This window comes from Folsomia candida, unplaced genomic scaffold, assembly GCF_002217175.1.
Source record: "Folsomia candida strain VU population unplaced genomic scaffold, ASM221717v1 Fcan01_Sc001, whole genome shotgun sequence".
Classification (NCBI taxonomy): Eukaryota; Metazoa; Arthropoda; class Collembola; order Entomobryomorpha; family Isotomidae; genus Folsomia; species Folsomia candida.
Window position 1 is genome coordinate 5,891,334 of NW_019091193.1, and position 17,773 is coordinate 5,909,106.

The 17,773-nt window shown below is 36.7% G+C and overlaps 2 protein-coding genes and 1 long non-coding RNA gene across 3 annotated transcripts; 2 read left to right on the forward strand and 1 right to left on the reverse strand.

The window, feature by feature from the left end:
* Positions 1–1,245: 1,245 nt before the first annotated feature.
* LOC118434064 lies at positions 1,246–2,763 on the reverse strand. Its single transcript, XM_035846795.1, has 2 exons — positions 2,017–2,763; positions 1,246–1,945 (listed from the first exon to the last, which is right to left on the reverse strand). Exons 1-2 carry the CDS (start codon positions 2,662–2,664, stop codon positions 1,907–1,909), a joined length of 687 nt encoding a protein of 228 aa, XP_035702688.1. The 5' UTR covers positions 2,665–2,763; the 3' UTR covers positions 1,246–1,906.
* A 4,140-nt stretch (positions 2,764–6,903) lies between these two features.
* On the forward strand, positions 6,904–8,155 carry LOC118434124. The gene is made up of 3 exons (XR_004833787.1): positions 6,904–7,151; positions 7,619–7,817; positions 8,037–8,155. It is a non-coding gene; the product is annotated as an uncharacterized LOC118434124 (long non-coding RNA).
* A 1,316-nt stretch (positions 8,156–9,471) lies between these two features.
* On the forward strand, positions 9,472–10,932 carry LOC110859854 (baeyer-Villiger monooxygenase). The gene is made up of 2 exons (XM_035853735.1): positions 9,472–9,909; positions 10,375–10,932. Exons 1-2 carry the CDS (start codon positions 9,472–9,474, stop codon positions 10,735–10,737), a joined length of 801 nt encoding a protein of 266 aa, XP_035709628.1. The 3' UTR covers positions 10,738–10,932.
* Positions 10,933–17,773: the final 6,841 nt, after the last annotated feature.

Here is a 17,773-nt window from a genome sequence, read left to right on the forward strand (position 1 = left end):
AGGACGAGCAGAAGATCAAAATTCTTAAGAATAGTTTCATTTTGCAAGAAATAATAGTAACGTTACGAAACAAGAGGTAGGTTGGGTCCAAATTTGGACGTAGAATCATAACTACACAGACATCCAAGGGAAACACAATAATAAAGATGATAATTGCGTTGAGGAAAAAACCAACGAGATTAGACGATTGGTCAAACTGGCCTGCAAAAAGTTACAAATTTGATAATACGGCTTAAACTTCATAAAATCATTCAGTTCAAGCTTCACAAAGATTATAATTACACATGTAACTAGATATTGACAACATTATATAGTAGAATTTTTCTGGCATGTCACCTCGCTTGCATATTTTAACGCAAGAGACATAATGGAGTTTATTCTACACGGAAAGTCCGTATCACCGAAAATAAGCATAGGGAGACTTATGCCTAAGGATTTCCTACTTGATAAGGATTGATCTTATTTTAAATGTTGACTTAATGTTAATGAATAAATCCTCATTATAATTATGCAAATGAAGTGACCCGCAGGAAAAATTCAATAGTTTGTACATAAGTACATACATACATAAATATGCATGTACCTGCATACCTTTAATTTTCCACATACTTCGAATCACGAAGGCGAGATCATCAGCCGTGAAAAAACTGTCGAAACTACACGAGGAAGAAAATGTGTAATAAGTACATAATAGTAACAGAAGAAGGTGAGTTGTCACAGAAATCTCGGGATCTTTTCGATGCGAAAGTAGTTGTTGGAGTAGGATGAAGTAGAAACTAGTTCCCACCATGACGCCAAGGAACGCGAGAAAGAACCACGGGATCAGTTTTGATTTCAGCGTGGGGGTAGGTTCCCAAGTCACCCGGTTAAAAGTTAGTGTTTGAGGGTACAGCCATTCGCTTAATATTTCAAGGCGTTTCAAAGCGTCAAATGTCGTGCATGAAGGGAGCGAAGGAATCAGAGACGGTTTCATTGTGAAGGCCCTTCACTATGTTAATTTCGGATACGGATTAACATCCCTAGTGAAGGGTAATTGTAATAACATGAATCCTTCCACAAGCCGATTTTGTAAGAATTTACAAACGTGAAAGTATTTGAATATGGGTGTAGATTTAATAATCGACAGGTTTCATGATTTACTATCACAGTAGAATGATACATAAATTGGAGGTTGGAATCCAGACAAAAACATGTTCGTTTTGCTGTATTTTTATCCTAGATATGTATGTACATATGTGGACGGTATAGAATTTCTTTGCAATTTTTATTATAGAAAACAAGTGATCAGTTAATCCTAGATGTAAATATTCTAAAGTTGAAATTGCAGCATTTTTGTGTCATTAGGTTCAAACTTATTTATACCTTCAATTATTTTAAACAAATTTAAATTAGCAATTGTATAAAATATTTCTATTTAATGACCATTAAATTACTTTGCACTAGAAACTAAAGAGTAATATGCAGCAATTTAGTTAGTTCAGTACAGTCTTAGGTAATGTAGCGTTGACACAATTATTTACATTTGCAAACAACTTTGGATTTAAAATGGTATTTAGAAGTGCCATAAAAACCAGATTTAGCTTTGTGCTGTATACATATGTACATAAACATTATTCGTATTCTAACAAACTTCAATATAAAAAATATAAATACAATCAACAATAATCATCATATACATACATATGCATGTACATACATGTTCATACATATATGGCATATGCCATAACTTAGGATTAGAGGACATATGTAATTATTATGTATTATGTATTATTTGTATGTAATTAGTAATTATTAGCGGACATATGTCCCAATTTTGAATTCATATGGGCATGCACGAAGTTGATCCAGCCACGTGCAAATAATCGTGGACATTACTATCTCCTATTCTTTCTGCATTTAACACCGCTTAAGATGGCATTTCCGCCCTCGCTTTTCGACGTGACTTCTATAAGATACAAATTATTATTACTAAAAAAGCAAATATACCAATTCATTTTCAAGTAAATATCTATGAACCTTTTTCGATTTAATGCCATGTACATTCTCATCGATATCAAATCCATATTTAATCGACAAATCAACCAAGATCTTCTCACTGAGGGACGTCTTGCAATTATCAAGATAACAAACGTAAAAATCCTGCGATTTCGTAAGTCGAATCAGACATTCTGGGCACATGCAGTGTTTGCATTTTAACGGAAATCCAGCCCCAGATTTCTCACACATGACACAAGTACTGAACAAGCCTTGACGCGTCGCCGTGGCAACTCGCATCGTTGAATGATGTCCTGTTTCCATGGCTACCAGTGAATTCAACCCGATCGAAATATTATCAACTTGCTGACAAATTTTACACCTTCCCCAAAAATGATAACTTGTTGGACTCATTAATTTTTCAACTATTTCATAATTGTCTCTCCACAATGAACTAACTTCAGGTTTTGAAATTTGATATATTTCAAATAAAAGCTGAAGCAGATTAACAAGTTTTTTACAGTTTTGACACCTCAATATTTCCACGATTGACTTGATAATGTTAGAATACTGGTCAGGGTCGAAACTTGGGGACGATTTTGAGTGAAGGATGTCAAGTATGACGATCCTCTTACTGTCGGACGGTTTGTCACAGTATGATTGCACAATTATCGAGCTGATATCGTCCATAATTAATTGCAAAGAAGGTAGCTCAAAAATATTTTTTCTTTATTTATCTGGTACCAGATGGCCATTCTGCTGGTGAGTTGGCAGGGTGATCTGCTAAATCTGGAGCGAATTCCTGCCTGAGAGAAAAGCTAGATAAGATATCAATCCCTTTGTCATTGTATATGCATTTGGTTGCATTATGCAATATGCTTTTAATAATGAAACCGATATTTTGCCGAGTTAAGCCGGACACAAGCTCATACTAACAGTTCATTTTAATGATACACGCAGTAATAACTGATGTCAATTATAAGACTTTTCTTCAGATATATTCCTATGTATAGACAATAGACATACTAAAAGACATACTAATATTTATATCATTGCAACGAGGCCTACATGCATAAATAAATATGGACGCTAAAGTCTGAAAAAACCGAATTAAATACGCATATAAGTGCATCTTAAATATTGCCTTGGTAAACTTATGTATGTATACTGTAACAAAAAAGGCTGATGTTCGTTAGGAAATAATTAACCAGATTACTGAACTAAAACATGACAAAATGATAATTCGGACATTTATACATAAATACATTTGTACTTTTTAACTATTTATTTATGAACATATTAATTTGCATACGTTGTATGAAAGAAAACTAATTCAGAGTAGTTATGTAAGTACCTAAGATACAAAACATCTTGAGCACATACCTAATGTATGTATGTATTCATTAACTTTCCTAAGCTAGACTAAAGTAACGCCAATTTCCACCCAGTCAACTTTATAAAGCACTTGTATTTATACAACCTAAAACAATTACTGTTCAGCTTACATTTCCTTTCTTAATATAGTCTATATCAATTTCAATGGCGTACGCGGTTAAAGCAAAACTGATTAATTTGCATCAGAAGAATATTTTTATATTTTTATACTCCCGAGATTACAAACGATGTCGTATAATAGAGACCAAGTTCGAAGAACTTTGTACGTGAATACCTATTAATAGAGCGGTACTGACCCATCCAAATCTTAAGAGGTCTACAGCTCGCCAATTCTTTCTTTAAAGAACGAGATATCTTCCGGGAATTAAAACATCTCAGAAAATCAGACGAATAGGTTACCACGTCCGCCATTATAGGCAAAACTAGCTGGATGAACCCCAATATGGAAATTACAATCGAGAGAACCATTAAGGTGAAAATGGGCGGAACTTGTCCCGTCATCTTAATGACAATATAGCCCATTAAAACAGTACACAATAATGCCATCAGTAGAATAACAGGTAAACTGTAGTGCAGAACTTGATTGAATGCCAAATTCACTAACTCAATTTCACGATAGGTTGTAATTTTTAGAATTTCTGGGAAAGAGTTTTTCGCTTGTATCGATTTTAGCGTCATGGTAATAGATTCTAACATGTTCACCATTACTATTCCAAATCCAAAATCTAATATACAGACATGCAGCATGGAGAAAAAGTAAATTAAAATTCTGAAAAACATTCTCCAATTTGGCGAAATCCAGGAAACGTTGCGAAATAGGAGGTAAGTCGGATCTATTTTTGGGCTTACACAGACAAGAATACTTATTGCAAATGGAGACGTTAAAACGGTTAGAATGAGCCCGTGGCAAAAAATTCCCAAGATTTCTTTGCTTTTACCTGCAAAATTTTTAAATCTCTTCAATAGAACCACATTTTTGTCCATATTTATGAAAATATTTTCGAGATACCCTTCAGGTTAGGCATGTTTCCGAACATGAAGCACAACTCGTCCACGTTACGGACAAATGTAACAGCGACAACTACTCCAACCGTGTACGCTGCACACGTCAAGATTAAAATGAGTCCCATCGTCATGGAAACATCGGGATCTTTGTTCCTCAATATGACTTGTTTAACCAATATGACACAACAGGACGTCAGCATCGCCGTAACGAGGCATGACAAAAGGTACCACGGGATAAGCCTTGATTTCGGAGAGGTCGCCCTTGGTCGCCAGGCTGTCTTATCCCACGTGACGTACTGCGGGTACAGGAATTCCGTTAACACGACGAACCGTTGCAATGCGTCAAAAGGTGTGTGTGGTGGGACCCAATGCTTTTTAGGAAAAGCAGTGAATTTTAATTTTATGCGAAATTCCTTTAATTTGTCATGGTAGATTTATGATTTTAATTCGTTAACCTGTATACTTACAGTGATCCACATTTCACTCAGAGTGGCGGCAAATATTTTCCAAGAAGTTCCGTTCGAAATTTTATATCCGGCAATTTTCATGTTCACATTTACTGACACCGACGTATAAAGCGACAGTGAAATGGAGGAAAACGAATGCTGTCTAGACCATAAGTAAGCACTTGATACTTATTAAACTATCTGGAGAAATTGATGACAGCTTTCTAACCTTATAATGAAAGCGTCTTCTTGTCATGTGCATGTCATAAAGGTAAATACATGTCTCATGATTTGTTCTCTTGGCAGTTACACAATTTACATGGACGTATTAATTAACGCCACTCATTGTGTGTAAACGTATAATGATTTTCCCTATCAAGTTGGGAAAGGTATTTAAAAGGCATGTTTCTCATTCTTTCGAAAATATTTTTTTTACAAACTTACTTAATTCACATCAAACCTCAAGTGGTTTCTAGATTATGAAATTTAAGTTACGTTGAGATGGTAGTGTTATAAATAAGTGACATAAATACCCTAATAGTGCATGTGCAGTATGCTTGTCAATATTCTTGTTGTATGCATTGTTTATGATAATTCCTATTTTACAATTTTCTTGACAATGATGTCTGAATGAAGCTGTCATGTAATTTCTTATGGGTGTATGTATTGAGCTTTAATTATATGTTTGATTCTAGGAAATCATCATATTATAAGAACTGATGCTCCCATATTCATGTATGTATATCAATCTGAACTTGTATATGGTACATGTTTTAGGCATGTAAACATGTAATCATGATTTTTTTCTAAATATGTAGTTATAACCATGCTCCGAATTTTTGCGAAAATTTCTCACCGGCCAAAGATTTTACAAAATTTATGGTGGCATTGGGACACATTAGATAGGTCATCTTCCTACAAATATATTTGTATTTCTGGGTGGCATGCCTACATGGGTTGGTTTCGACTATTGGTCACTCGTCACTAATCTGTTTGTAATTCTAATGTGTATAATAACATGTTTTTGTTTAAGGAAATAACTGGTATTTCCCAATCTCACACTTTTCACTAATCATATTAAATACATGTATTTAACTAATCCTAAGTATAACTTTCATCGCAATACGACAAAAATACCAAATTCAATTACGAATACGATAACAACAAGAACTCCATGAACTACAATTACAGATATGTACACATGCACACTTGACTCGTACAAAATTATGCATGCATACGATAGCTATTTACACATTACCAACCATTTTTTAGTTATCGGCTGCATAATAATTTCCATAATTTATGTTGCAAACATTCGTGAGCCAATGTTCCAAAATTTCCAACAAGTTTAGATTAGAACAAGTTTATCTCAGATTTTCATTAAGAACCAAAACTGTATTCAAATTATCGTGCGAATATAATATCATGCGAATATCACATTATTGTACAAATGTTTTTCCAGCGCTGCACGAAATATCTAAGCGGCTTAATTTATGGCAATGTGAACATGCTTATCCAATTACTCTAACGATTGACATGTGTATAACGCAGGGACGTAATCCCCCACGCATGGAGAAAAATGACTTATTTAAGTAGGTATCCAATTATCAAACTGTTTGAAACCATTTAAAAAATTAATGTTGTGAAAATTGCGAAATTATTGTAATAAAAATTGCATATAAATCAAGCCGTGATAAAGAGTAAGGTCAGTCCGAATTTGAACTCATTATGCTGGGCGAGATGAAGATTTGTGTCATTGGAGGAGGGTAACTATTTTTATTTTTGAAGCCAAATTTCTTAAATGTGTTGAAGTAAAATTATATCGAAATCGTCATTTTTGATCATTTCCCGGATCTGGGAATTTATTTTAAAATTCTGGACGACCAAGTTGTAGTCTGGAAGTTGATTAATAGAATGGAGGAGAGTTTTCTAAATTAAGGTCAGTCAGTTTTGATGAGTTCCAATTTCTCTAAAGGCCTCTAAAATTTGCGATCTCCTTCAAAAATTGTCAAAATCTTGAGTGTAGATTTTTTTAATTGGCTCTACAAATTTGTTTTTCAGAATTGTAAAATAAATTCCCAGAGATGCGAAATGATTAAAGATGTACTGATTTTGACCATTTTGTTTGAAATATGTGTAAAACACTTTGAACCTCCAGATTGTCCGGAATTTGTGCCGCAGTCAAACTTAAGACGAAACTGGGGGTAAATGAGTTCACCATTTTCGATGAAAATGAGGATTTTGGAGGTGTCTGGTTGACCCATACGTATCCAAAGTGCGCGTGTGACGTTTCCACGCAGATCTATAGCTTCTCATTTGTCCCAAATCCAGGTACTTTTGAAAATTGTGACAAAATCTAACTTAGGGTGTGTTCATAAATTATGTTACGGCAGAGGGGGATGGGAGGGTAAAAGTTTTTTATATTTGTGCCACATATGAAAACGGGGTGTATCGCGGAAAGATCTGAAAATTCACCATATTTTTGTGATATAATTTTTGGACGCTCCCTTACTCGAAACACTATATTCGAAATTTATTACCAAACTTTCTCTCGCATCTGTTTCCTTAAATTTCCTTTTTGGTGTAAAACTCGGAAATCATAGCCCACTGATATGTTCATTATCAGTATTATTATTCATTATTATGGGCAGATTGTCACCAAAATACTAATAACTTTAAGAGGCTTCCGATTAGGTGATTTCGTAATTATTAGGAGGGTACTCTCAATTTTTTTTAGAGGTGCGTTAAATGTGAGCCAATAACTGTCGAATTATAATTATAGTTCTTTTGTTCCCCAGACTGGACCAAGTTGTTCCCCAAACAACCCGAAGTCTTGGCATACTTACAGAGTATTGCCAAAAAGCACGACCTTTACAAAAATTCCAGATTCAACCGCCAAATTCAAACTTTGACCTGGATCAGTAAAGCCAAACAGTGGAAAGTAGTTAGTCTTAATAAAGAGACCGGAACTACAGAGGATTGGAGTTTTGACATTGTGTAAGCAAACATAAAAAATCGAAATAGTGAAAAACGGGTATATGCATGTATTTTATAATGAGGCTATTCATTACGAATTGGCAAGTTTACAAAAAATTTTGACTTCAAAATTCATTTGCAAATTTGCCCATGCTAGTATTTAGTTTGGCATTCTTTTTCAAAATTATGTTGCGATGCAAACTCGTAATGAAAACCCTCAATTATCGTTATTCTATACAGAATTGCTGGACCAGGTCCTTTCCACGTGCCCTATATTCCCGAAAAATTCAAAAACTTCGCCGGTCCGGTTATCCACTCGGCCCGGTGGGATAGTTCCGTCTCCTTAAAGGATAAAATGGTCGCCGTTGTGGGTAGTGGGTCAGTTTATTTCGTCAGTTTACGCATTTAGACCAGGATTACTTAATAAGTACATTCATTATTCGTCAAACCTGCAGGTCCGCAGCGTGCCAAATAATTCCAGGAATTGTAAATGACGTCAAAACTTTGTACAGCTTTCAGAGGTTGGTTATCCAAGGAAAATCACAAAATTTTTTAGCAAGGCCTTTCACGTCAGCTTCGTAACCACTTAACCACGTTATTTTACGAAGATCAGCTTACGAACCAAAAACCATACCTGTTCAAAAATATAGTTTTCATTCAAAAATCAGTCACCCCGATTTCTGGCTGAAGATTTTCATTCACATTCAATCATTTTTGTTTAAATTAATTTCATTTCATTTCATTTCACTTCATCGAACTTCATTTCTTACTTCGTCCCATGTATTAAGCCTAGGGTGAAAAATCCTTTCATTCATAGTCATTCATCGGAAATGACGGAATCCTTCAATCATTTTCGTTCAAATGACGGGAAATTCATTTTCATTCACTATCACTTACTAACTACCATAATCAGTCAAATGAATGAAAGTGAACAGGTATGCTAAAAACATGCCTTCGTATTTTGTAAGTTCGGAAGCAAAAATTACCCTAGATATGTTCGCAAGTCTTGTAATTTTACGTGGTTACAGAGTTATAAAGGCAGCGTTGAAATGTATCAGTATATTTTAACCAAAGAATCATATGTATCTTCTACCCCTCTTAAAGACGACCTGCTTGGGTATTTTACAAATTCCAAGCTGACATACCGCACCTAGCGCGCGCCGCAGTTCGGAACGTGCCCCTGTTGCAAGGAAGCGCCAGGGCGGTAGCAGCTACCTTGTATGACGTGGGGTTTCAATTTCATTCGAAAAACAGTGTGATACATGCTGTGGGTAAGCTTTAATTAATATTCTTTTTAGGTATATTTAAACGGATACAAGTTGATGCGATGCTAATAATGCGATGGTGTTACATAAGTGTAACCCTCCCATTTGGTTGAAATTTTTGAATGATGTGGTCCAAGTCAATACAACCAGTTTCTTATGGCAGCAGTTTGTGCCATGGTTGGAATTAGTCAAAATATTTGAGGTCAAAGTTGAAAAAATGGGCGATGCTTACTTAGCAAACCCCACTCCCATTCTCTTCAAAGGGATAAATCGCCCATGGTAGTGCCACACTATTCAAATTTTTTGTCCGGCATCGATATATGTATTGGGTTGTCCTCATTAAGCCCTGACCGGGTATCACTAACTGGGGCATCCCTAAATACAATAATGATCCATGTATCTATGTAAATATGTATTCAGGTGCAGCTCTCTGCAAGGCGAACATCCTTCGGGGGGTTGGCCGACTTAATGAGAAACTTTACAAAAAACTCGTCCCCAATTATCCCCTCGGGTGCAAGAGGATATGCATTTCCAACTCGTACTATCCCGCCTTAGCGCGCCCTCACGTGGACGTAATTCGCGAAGAAGTCGTCTCCGTGTCTCCCGAGGGGTACATTTCCACCAGTGACGGAACCACGAGACACGTGGACGTCATCATTTGTGCGACGGGATACGAGCAAATGACGACGCACTGGTTTAACCCGGTCAAAATATTTGTAAAAGAGGACGAAATCGAGGAGGGCGATGGGATTGACGTCACCAAAGGATTGAGACAAGACCCAAACTTTTATCTTGGCATAATGACGGATACCTTGCCAAACATGTTTTTCATTTATGGACCATATTCGGTGAGAATTAGTATAATTTTATTGTGTAGCATGTTTAATGTCGTTACATAATTTAACATAAGACCCTGGTCAAAATTGTCAAAATTAAGACATTGTCATGGAATCATTTGTAGGCTTAGAGAATTGATTTCAAATTTCTGGACAAATCTGACAAATTTGCAGTCAGAAAGCAGATTAATAGACTGGCGGTGAGATTGTTTAATTAACGTCAGCCAGTTTCGATGAGCTTTTCTGAAGATTTCCTTCAAAAACTGTCAAAAGTTTGGAGAATATATTTTCAAAAATTTGTCAAGGAACTGCTCTACAAGTTTGTCATCCAGAATTTTAGTGTGCATTTTATGAAAGTGTGGTCATGTTGATGATTTTGGCCATGAGTTACGAATATATAAATTCCAATTGTTTCATTAGTTTTGCTGATATATTTACATATGTATCTAAATTCGTTTGATAAAATTCTACTTCCAGCTTATTCCCCATTTCTCCGCCGTGTTTTGTATTGAATATCAAATGAACTGGATTGTCACGGTGCTAAAAAGAATGCGGAAAATGGTGGCAGGGAAACTTGAGAGAAATAGGGACCAATACCAAAATGTAGTCGTCTGTGTGAAGGAATCCGCCCAGACGGATGATGTCCGAAATGTTCGGGACAAGATGAAAAACACTATACACGGCGGATCTGTTCCCTGCAATGCGTGGAACGTGGACAAAACGACGGGCCAAAATCTCACAACCTTTTCCGGAGCTGCGAAAGATTTTTGGTGGAAGTGTAGACGTGTGAGATTTCAAGATTTGGAGTTTAATCTAACTCCAGCCACCCACCCAGGGTAATTGGTTGTTCAAAATCAATTGCAATAACTAATTGCATAGCACTTTACAATTACCAGGGTCAACTGAAGATGGAGTATGCGTTTGTATGAATGTGTATCCATACACAAATAATGTTTAATAAATCGAAAATAATTTTTTAAAAATTGATTGTGTCCTATTGAATGTTTAACTTAATATTTAGTTGAATACGTATCGAAATTTTGTGTAAAATTGTTTTAATATGTTGTGGCACCTAAAATTTAATATACAATTTGTTGAGCAATAAATTTTGTCATTATTATATTGGTACACACAAATGCATTTTTGCTGAAAATGTGTCAATTCATATTAAAAATTCAACTATCTCATGCGTACCATATGTAAATATATGTGTATGTGGGTACTTCAAATTTTAGAAAGTTCGCCAAGTTAATTACTTCGAAACGCCGGCGTTTACCCAACAAAGTTACAATAGTTTTAAGCTCGGGCTGATATTATCAAGATGCCGCGGCGTCCTCATTTTACTGGTCAAGTTCACTACCCTGACCCTGAAGAGGAACGATTCGAGTGAGATGGGAGTCAGATCAGGGTTGCATAAATCTCATCTCACTGAGGAGGACAACCCTTCACCGACAGAATCACCGATCTTGATGCCCTTTGGATATGTTGTAGTCCTAGGTGAGTCTAGCAAAAGTGAAGAAGGATTTCATTCAATGGCCCCATTTGCGCCCGCCACACCCACTCAAAGGTGCGAAAATACCCTGTTTTGGTTCATTAAAAAAATCACCAAAAATCCAATTTTGGTCGGATTTTCACAATTTAAGCATTTTTGTGACCCTAGATAGTTGCTTTATCATATCCAATAGCAAACTCAACTTTTTCGAAATTTTGATTTTTTCGAAATCTACGAAATTTTCGAAAATATTCAAAAAATTCAAAAAATTGAAATTCATGTCGGATACGATAAAACAACTATCTGGGATCAAAAAGGTGCAAAAATTATCAAATTATCATTAAAAATGGATTTTTGGTGAATTTTTTAATGCGACCAGTTTGGCATAAGATTCCTCTTTGAGTGGGTGTGGCGGGCGCAAATGGGGCCATGGAATGAAATCCTCCTTCACTTTTACTAGACTCACCTAGGACTACAACATATCCAAAGGGCATCAAGATCGGTGATTCTGTCGGTGAAGGGTTGTCCTCCTGAGATATTATGAGAAATAGTGAAACATGAGAAATATGAGATATAGTGAGATTTGTGAGCCATGCACTAGCGCCACCTATCGGACGGGGTCATGAACTACAAGTTTACCGAGCTCTTTGCCGGATGCATTAGACACTGATATTATCAAGAGTATCAAGACGCATTTTCGTCAAAAGGATCTACAATTCGATGTTTAAGACCCTACGCTCTGGTCTTAGCCAAAAGGTCGCAGGTCTGGCCGTTTTGTGCTAATTTTAATAGCTTGGTCCGAACTAAAGGGGTCGCAAAATTAACCAGCGTAGTATCCTTGGAACTCATTTTCTACTGGAGCCTGTAACCAGGTAACCTGTCTCAACTAAAAATTAAATACGGTAACGTACATCTAATGGATTAAAGTCTCCATTTTTTGACATATGTGACTCGTTACACAATCCTGGTGTAGCTTGAAAAAACGGTTCAATTGTAAGTCATTACATAAGAATTTTTTTAGTTGTTAGGTATTTGATTGCCTCACTAATCCTAAGAATAAGCAAAACTTTGCCCAAAAAATGCTCATATCAAAACATTGTCCTATATTTATTCCGTACTCCGGTCAAGCTCGTGTACTCTGGAGTATTCCGATATATGTATGACAATATCTGCATCCATAGGTACAGAGTTAATTTCCTGCCTTGTGTGATTAAATTAGTGTCGTGATGAAATTCTACATTGAACGAAATACATATTTCTTCCTCTCGATACAAATTAGAAAATTGTCGTTCAATACAAAATTAGAAAAATTCTCATTCAAATTTTCTATAATTCGTAAAACTAATTATCTATTCACGTTGGGGCACTAATCCTAAGAAATTCGCAAATTAAACGAAAATATGAATTTTTTCTTTAGTGGGGATATTCTTACTGAAAATACACAAATACGCATTCTAAAAAAAATTACGAACTTTCGCAACCTTGTTATTGTTAGAAAGATTTTTATAATGTAAGCTTCAAAAGTGAATGAGGACCAAAAATATGACTCGCCATATTAAGGGATTAATTTAAAAGTGTGGTAATTGTAAGAATTCTGAGTAGACTTTCCGGAATTAGCTTTTTCGTAACTGATGGGTTAACTGTGCCGTATGCTAATACATAAAAGGAATTTTATTGCGTATTTAAGTTTAGTTACAGTTAGAATACTGAGATTTTTACAAGTAAATAAATACTTTGAGTGTGTTCTTTTATTCGCACAGAACAAAGTTTTACCTAATAAATCCTTTTCTGAGTTTAGTTTATATCCATTTCTGATTATTTTGTAATCAATGTCGCATATTTGGTGGTTCCACTTTAGTAATTTATTAGGTTCGTTTCGATCCAAGTAATATGTCTGGATCTCATACGTAGATAAGCTCCACAACTGGACGTATGTAATGGCGTATTCCTCAATCAGCTATATATTTCTGAGAAGTTCTACATGTGAACTTGAAATCATCACTCTTTTAGAAATATTATGATAAGCATCGAGTTGTCATGCAACGACGACGCGAAACCACAAAACTTCCCATCATCTCGACACAACTCCTGGAAACTTATTCGGCCACTTTTGACACTCCTTTTTTTGAACAACGCCCCATTGCCTGGAATTCTAAGAAGAAACAATTTACCATACGTGACCCAAAGTCATGTAAATTGTACTGGTTTAACGTATTTTGTGTACTCGTCTTGACGAATGGCAGTTTTATGTTGGTGATCTTGAAAATGAAACAACTTGACGCGGCCTGGATTGGAATCTTCTTTCCTTTGCTTGGCGTCATGATTGCGGGTCTGTTTGACTATATGTTGCTGACGACCTACTACGCCCCAGAAGTTGCGAATCTAATCATAAATTTGATGAGGTTGGAATGTCGAGTACTGAATGGTAAGCAATAAGGAACAGATTTTGCTAGGGCGAATTGGTTTATTTTCAAGCAGGTTTCTTGCTACAAGAAAATCTAATTTTCAATCCCTAGGGTTCTAAAAATGATCAAAGGCATGATAAAAATGATCAAAGCTTTAGTCAGCTAGATTTTTTTATAAATTTCAGAATCCCTACCACACGTTTTGGAAAACGTGTCCCAATTCAAAAACCTAGTTCTGATCTTGAAAGTGCAAAATCCAATCTTTGTCGGCCTCTCCTTTGTCTTTGCTGGTCTTGGCGTCTATCTAAAAATGTGTCCACATGGTTTCCTCCTTGAACAATGGTTCGGACCTTATCTCGAGACGCATGACCTGGCACGATGGACACTGAGGTTCCTCAGCTTTCTCGCAATGGGAGTCGGATGCGTGGAGCAAATGCAAATCAACGCGATGCTAAATGCGTTCATAACGTCGATAGCGTTTTCATGGGAAAGAATTGAAAACCTAGTAAGCCAACTGCCAACCAGAACTGCGACGGAGTTTTCCAATGTTGTCGCGAATTATCGCCAACTCCATTTAATTGGCAAGATTTCGAGCGATTTCGTATCGGGTGCTGGAATCCTATTGATTTACGTTATGTCCGTCATGTTGTCGGGGTTTACTTACGTGACGATTAAGCTGTATGGGAAAATGCCACTAGAAGCATATCTTCTGGCGCCGTACATGTTTCTTATCATATTTGGCATCTCGTATTTCCTGCTGAGGGCACTGGAAGGAATAAACCAGAAATGTGTGGAGGGTTTGGGCAATTTGAGGCTGTATGAAATTCGACGGTCACTGGAGCGGAGAATGGTCAACGCAATCCCGGTTTTTGCCATCCCTTGTGGACTTCCAGGGTATAAGATTTTTCTGATTGAAGATGGTTACAAGCTAAACTTTTATTCTACTGTGCTGGACAATGCGTGGAATTTGCTGCTGTCATTTCCTAACCCGTAGGGGCTGCACATTTTTCAATCATGTATAAATGTTCATATTTGTGCCGGTAATTGTTTGGTCCTATTCTTCATGTATGAACTACTTAAATTGTTACCTTTTTTTCACATCATGAACATACATACAACAATTTATTGTAAATATATTAGTATATAATTATTTCAAATAACTCAACCATTAATTAAAATGCTCTAACAAGGGAACATACCGAGGTGTCCAACGAGTTAAGGGTCGACACCTATACCAAAATGACCACAATACATGACTTATTAAACAAACTGAAGGAATTTCCGTGTAAAATTCACTTTTCGTCAGGTTGTGACGATATTTGTGACGAGCGCATGACCATCCGGTTGCCAGAGGGAGAGGTCGGCCGCTGAACGATCAGGTCGACCACAGAGAAGCGTCGTCGTCTTCACGTTCGTCTTCACAATTTCAAAATTTTCACAAAATTTCAAAATTTTCATAAAATTTCAAAATTTTCACAAAATTTCAAAATTTTCTCAAAATTTCAAAATTTTCACAAAATTTCAAAATTTTCTGAAAAGTTCAAAATTTTCTCAAAATTTCAATATGTTTTCAAAATTTCAAGATGTTTTCATAATTTGAAAGAATTTGAAATCTCTTAAGAGGAAGACGTGAAGAGGACGACGCTTCTCTGTGGTCGACCTGATCGTTCAGCGGCCGACCTCTCCCGCTGGCAACCGGATGGTCATGCGCTCGTCACAAATATCGTCACAACCTGACGAAAAGTGAATTTTACACGGAAATTCCTTCAGTTTGTTTAATAAGTCATGTATTGTGGTCATTTTGGTATAGGTGTCGACCCTTAACTCGTTGGACACCTCGGTATGTTCCCTTGTAAGCCTGAAAATATAGAACTAAAAACAGAAAAATTGGACAATTTTTTTACGAAAGCAGAAAATCTAAAAAAAATTAAAATGAATAAAATCTTTTTCATGCAATGGAAACAAACTGGAATAGAGATATTTAGATTTTAAATTAAAATAGTGTCAAAATACGTAATTTATTATTCATTAAAAGTATGAATTGTATCGCAGAGTAGAGTACTCATTTACATCTTATGTTCTAAAAAAACTAAACGACCAGCGCCTCACACAATTTCCCTATCTGAAATTTAATTTAAAAAACCGTCTCGTCATCTTATAGTAAAAATATCTCCTCCAGCTCTCGACCGGCTGGAAGAGATCCTAAAATTGCAGCAACATTTCCACGCTGCACTGCAATACTCATCCTCTGTAGGAGAAACGCTGTTGCTCTCTTCTCCTCCGTAACAATCGTGATTCTGGATCCGATTTCCTTGATGAGGGACAGACCCTCCTTGCCCCACACTCCAATCGTTTCAATGGCTACGGGCACAAAAAGTAATCTGTCCTGCAGAAATTCATATTTCTTATTTTTGGCGTCCTCAGCCTTCTCGGCTGCCGCACCAGGATGAACGCAGGTTTGAGGGAGGTAGGATGGTGCGAAGGTGTCCGAACAAGTGAAATCCCATACCAAGGGTCTCCCTCTCGCCCACGGGATCAGTGTTAGGCCGTCAGGGCGCTTCCCGTCTTGTCGAGAGCAACCTGGTGGCTCTTTGATTGCTGGGGCCCCGGCAGATCGGAGCGCTCTATAAATCACGTCATTGGAAGCGGTGTGTCGCGAATGACGACCTGCGCTCCTCTTGCACTTTAGGCCATGATACCCTTTTGATGTGACCTCAGCTCCACAAGGACATTTGTGAGGTTGGCATATGTCGCAACCAAGACGAAGGGTCAAAATGATAAGTACATAAGTATGTATCTATATAGCCCTGGCTGTTTGGCTTGGGGGTGAGAACCGGTGGCGTTCGGCACTCGGAAGGTCTATGGTTCGATCCCTCATATCTCGGCAGCTGGGGCAGCCCTCCCTGGGTGCCAGTTACACACATTGTAGCTGGACACTCAGTAGAGTTGACTGAGCATACTTACCTTTCCATGGTAGTATTCGCGTCCAAAGGGGCATACAGTAAGATTGAATAGGCAGTGGTGGGTAGAGGATGGGCGGAGTGGGACTGGCCCCGTAAGTGCAGGGGTGAGTGGTGGTGCTTACGGCAAGCCGGCGTCTCTTCCCATGTTACTATCCTTAAATGGTTTCTTGATCCCCATATCTAATCAATAGATATGGAGATTATACCTGAGCAACTGGATAGCCACTGTCATACGGTGTAATGAGAGGATATGCAATAGATCTGATGGATGATCTGAGCATTGGGCTTCTCCAACAGGAGGAGCCCTCCTCCCAAAATACATACATACATACATGTATCTATACGATTTGACTTCTTTGCATCCTCGCATTGTTATATTTTAGTGTGATTTACGGTATGAGGACTTGATATTCAAAACTGAATAGTTTTATTTAGAACCAAGCTTTCAACAATTGTACATTGTTTTCATCAGGGTTGCAGAAACATAATTTGCAAAAACGGGGTCTACAAATTTTTGTGAAGTATGTATCTAGTATGTAGTATGTATCTAGTTAAATCATTATTAGATTACCATATCTGTAAGATTTTAAATATTCTTTTGTTTTGTACTCTACACTTACGAAGCATATTTATTACCCATAAATATTTTTTTATAATGTACACTAATTTTTGTGTTTTGTTAGCCTTCGAACTTTAAGAATGAATAAAAACTCTTCAAGAACTCAACCAACTATTTCACAATTTTATGTTACTATTAATCCTAAATATACCGTTCCTGAGTCATTCCAATATCATACGTATTTTTAGTTTAAAAATATGACATAATTATGAACAAATTGATATGATCTTTTCGTTCACCACCCTATAAAGAAATTACTAAAGATATTGTACAGTCAAATAACCCCGAAAAAAAGTAAACACGCAAAGTCTTATCAACATGTGCGAATGGTCCACAACAAATCTTCAGTGGCCGACAACTCGCTAATTGTTTTCTGCTATGTTGCGAAAATCTTTGC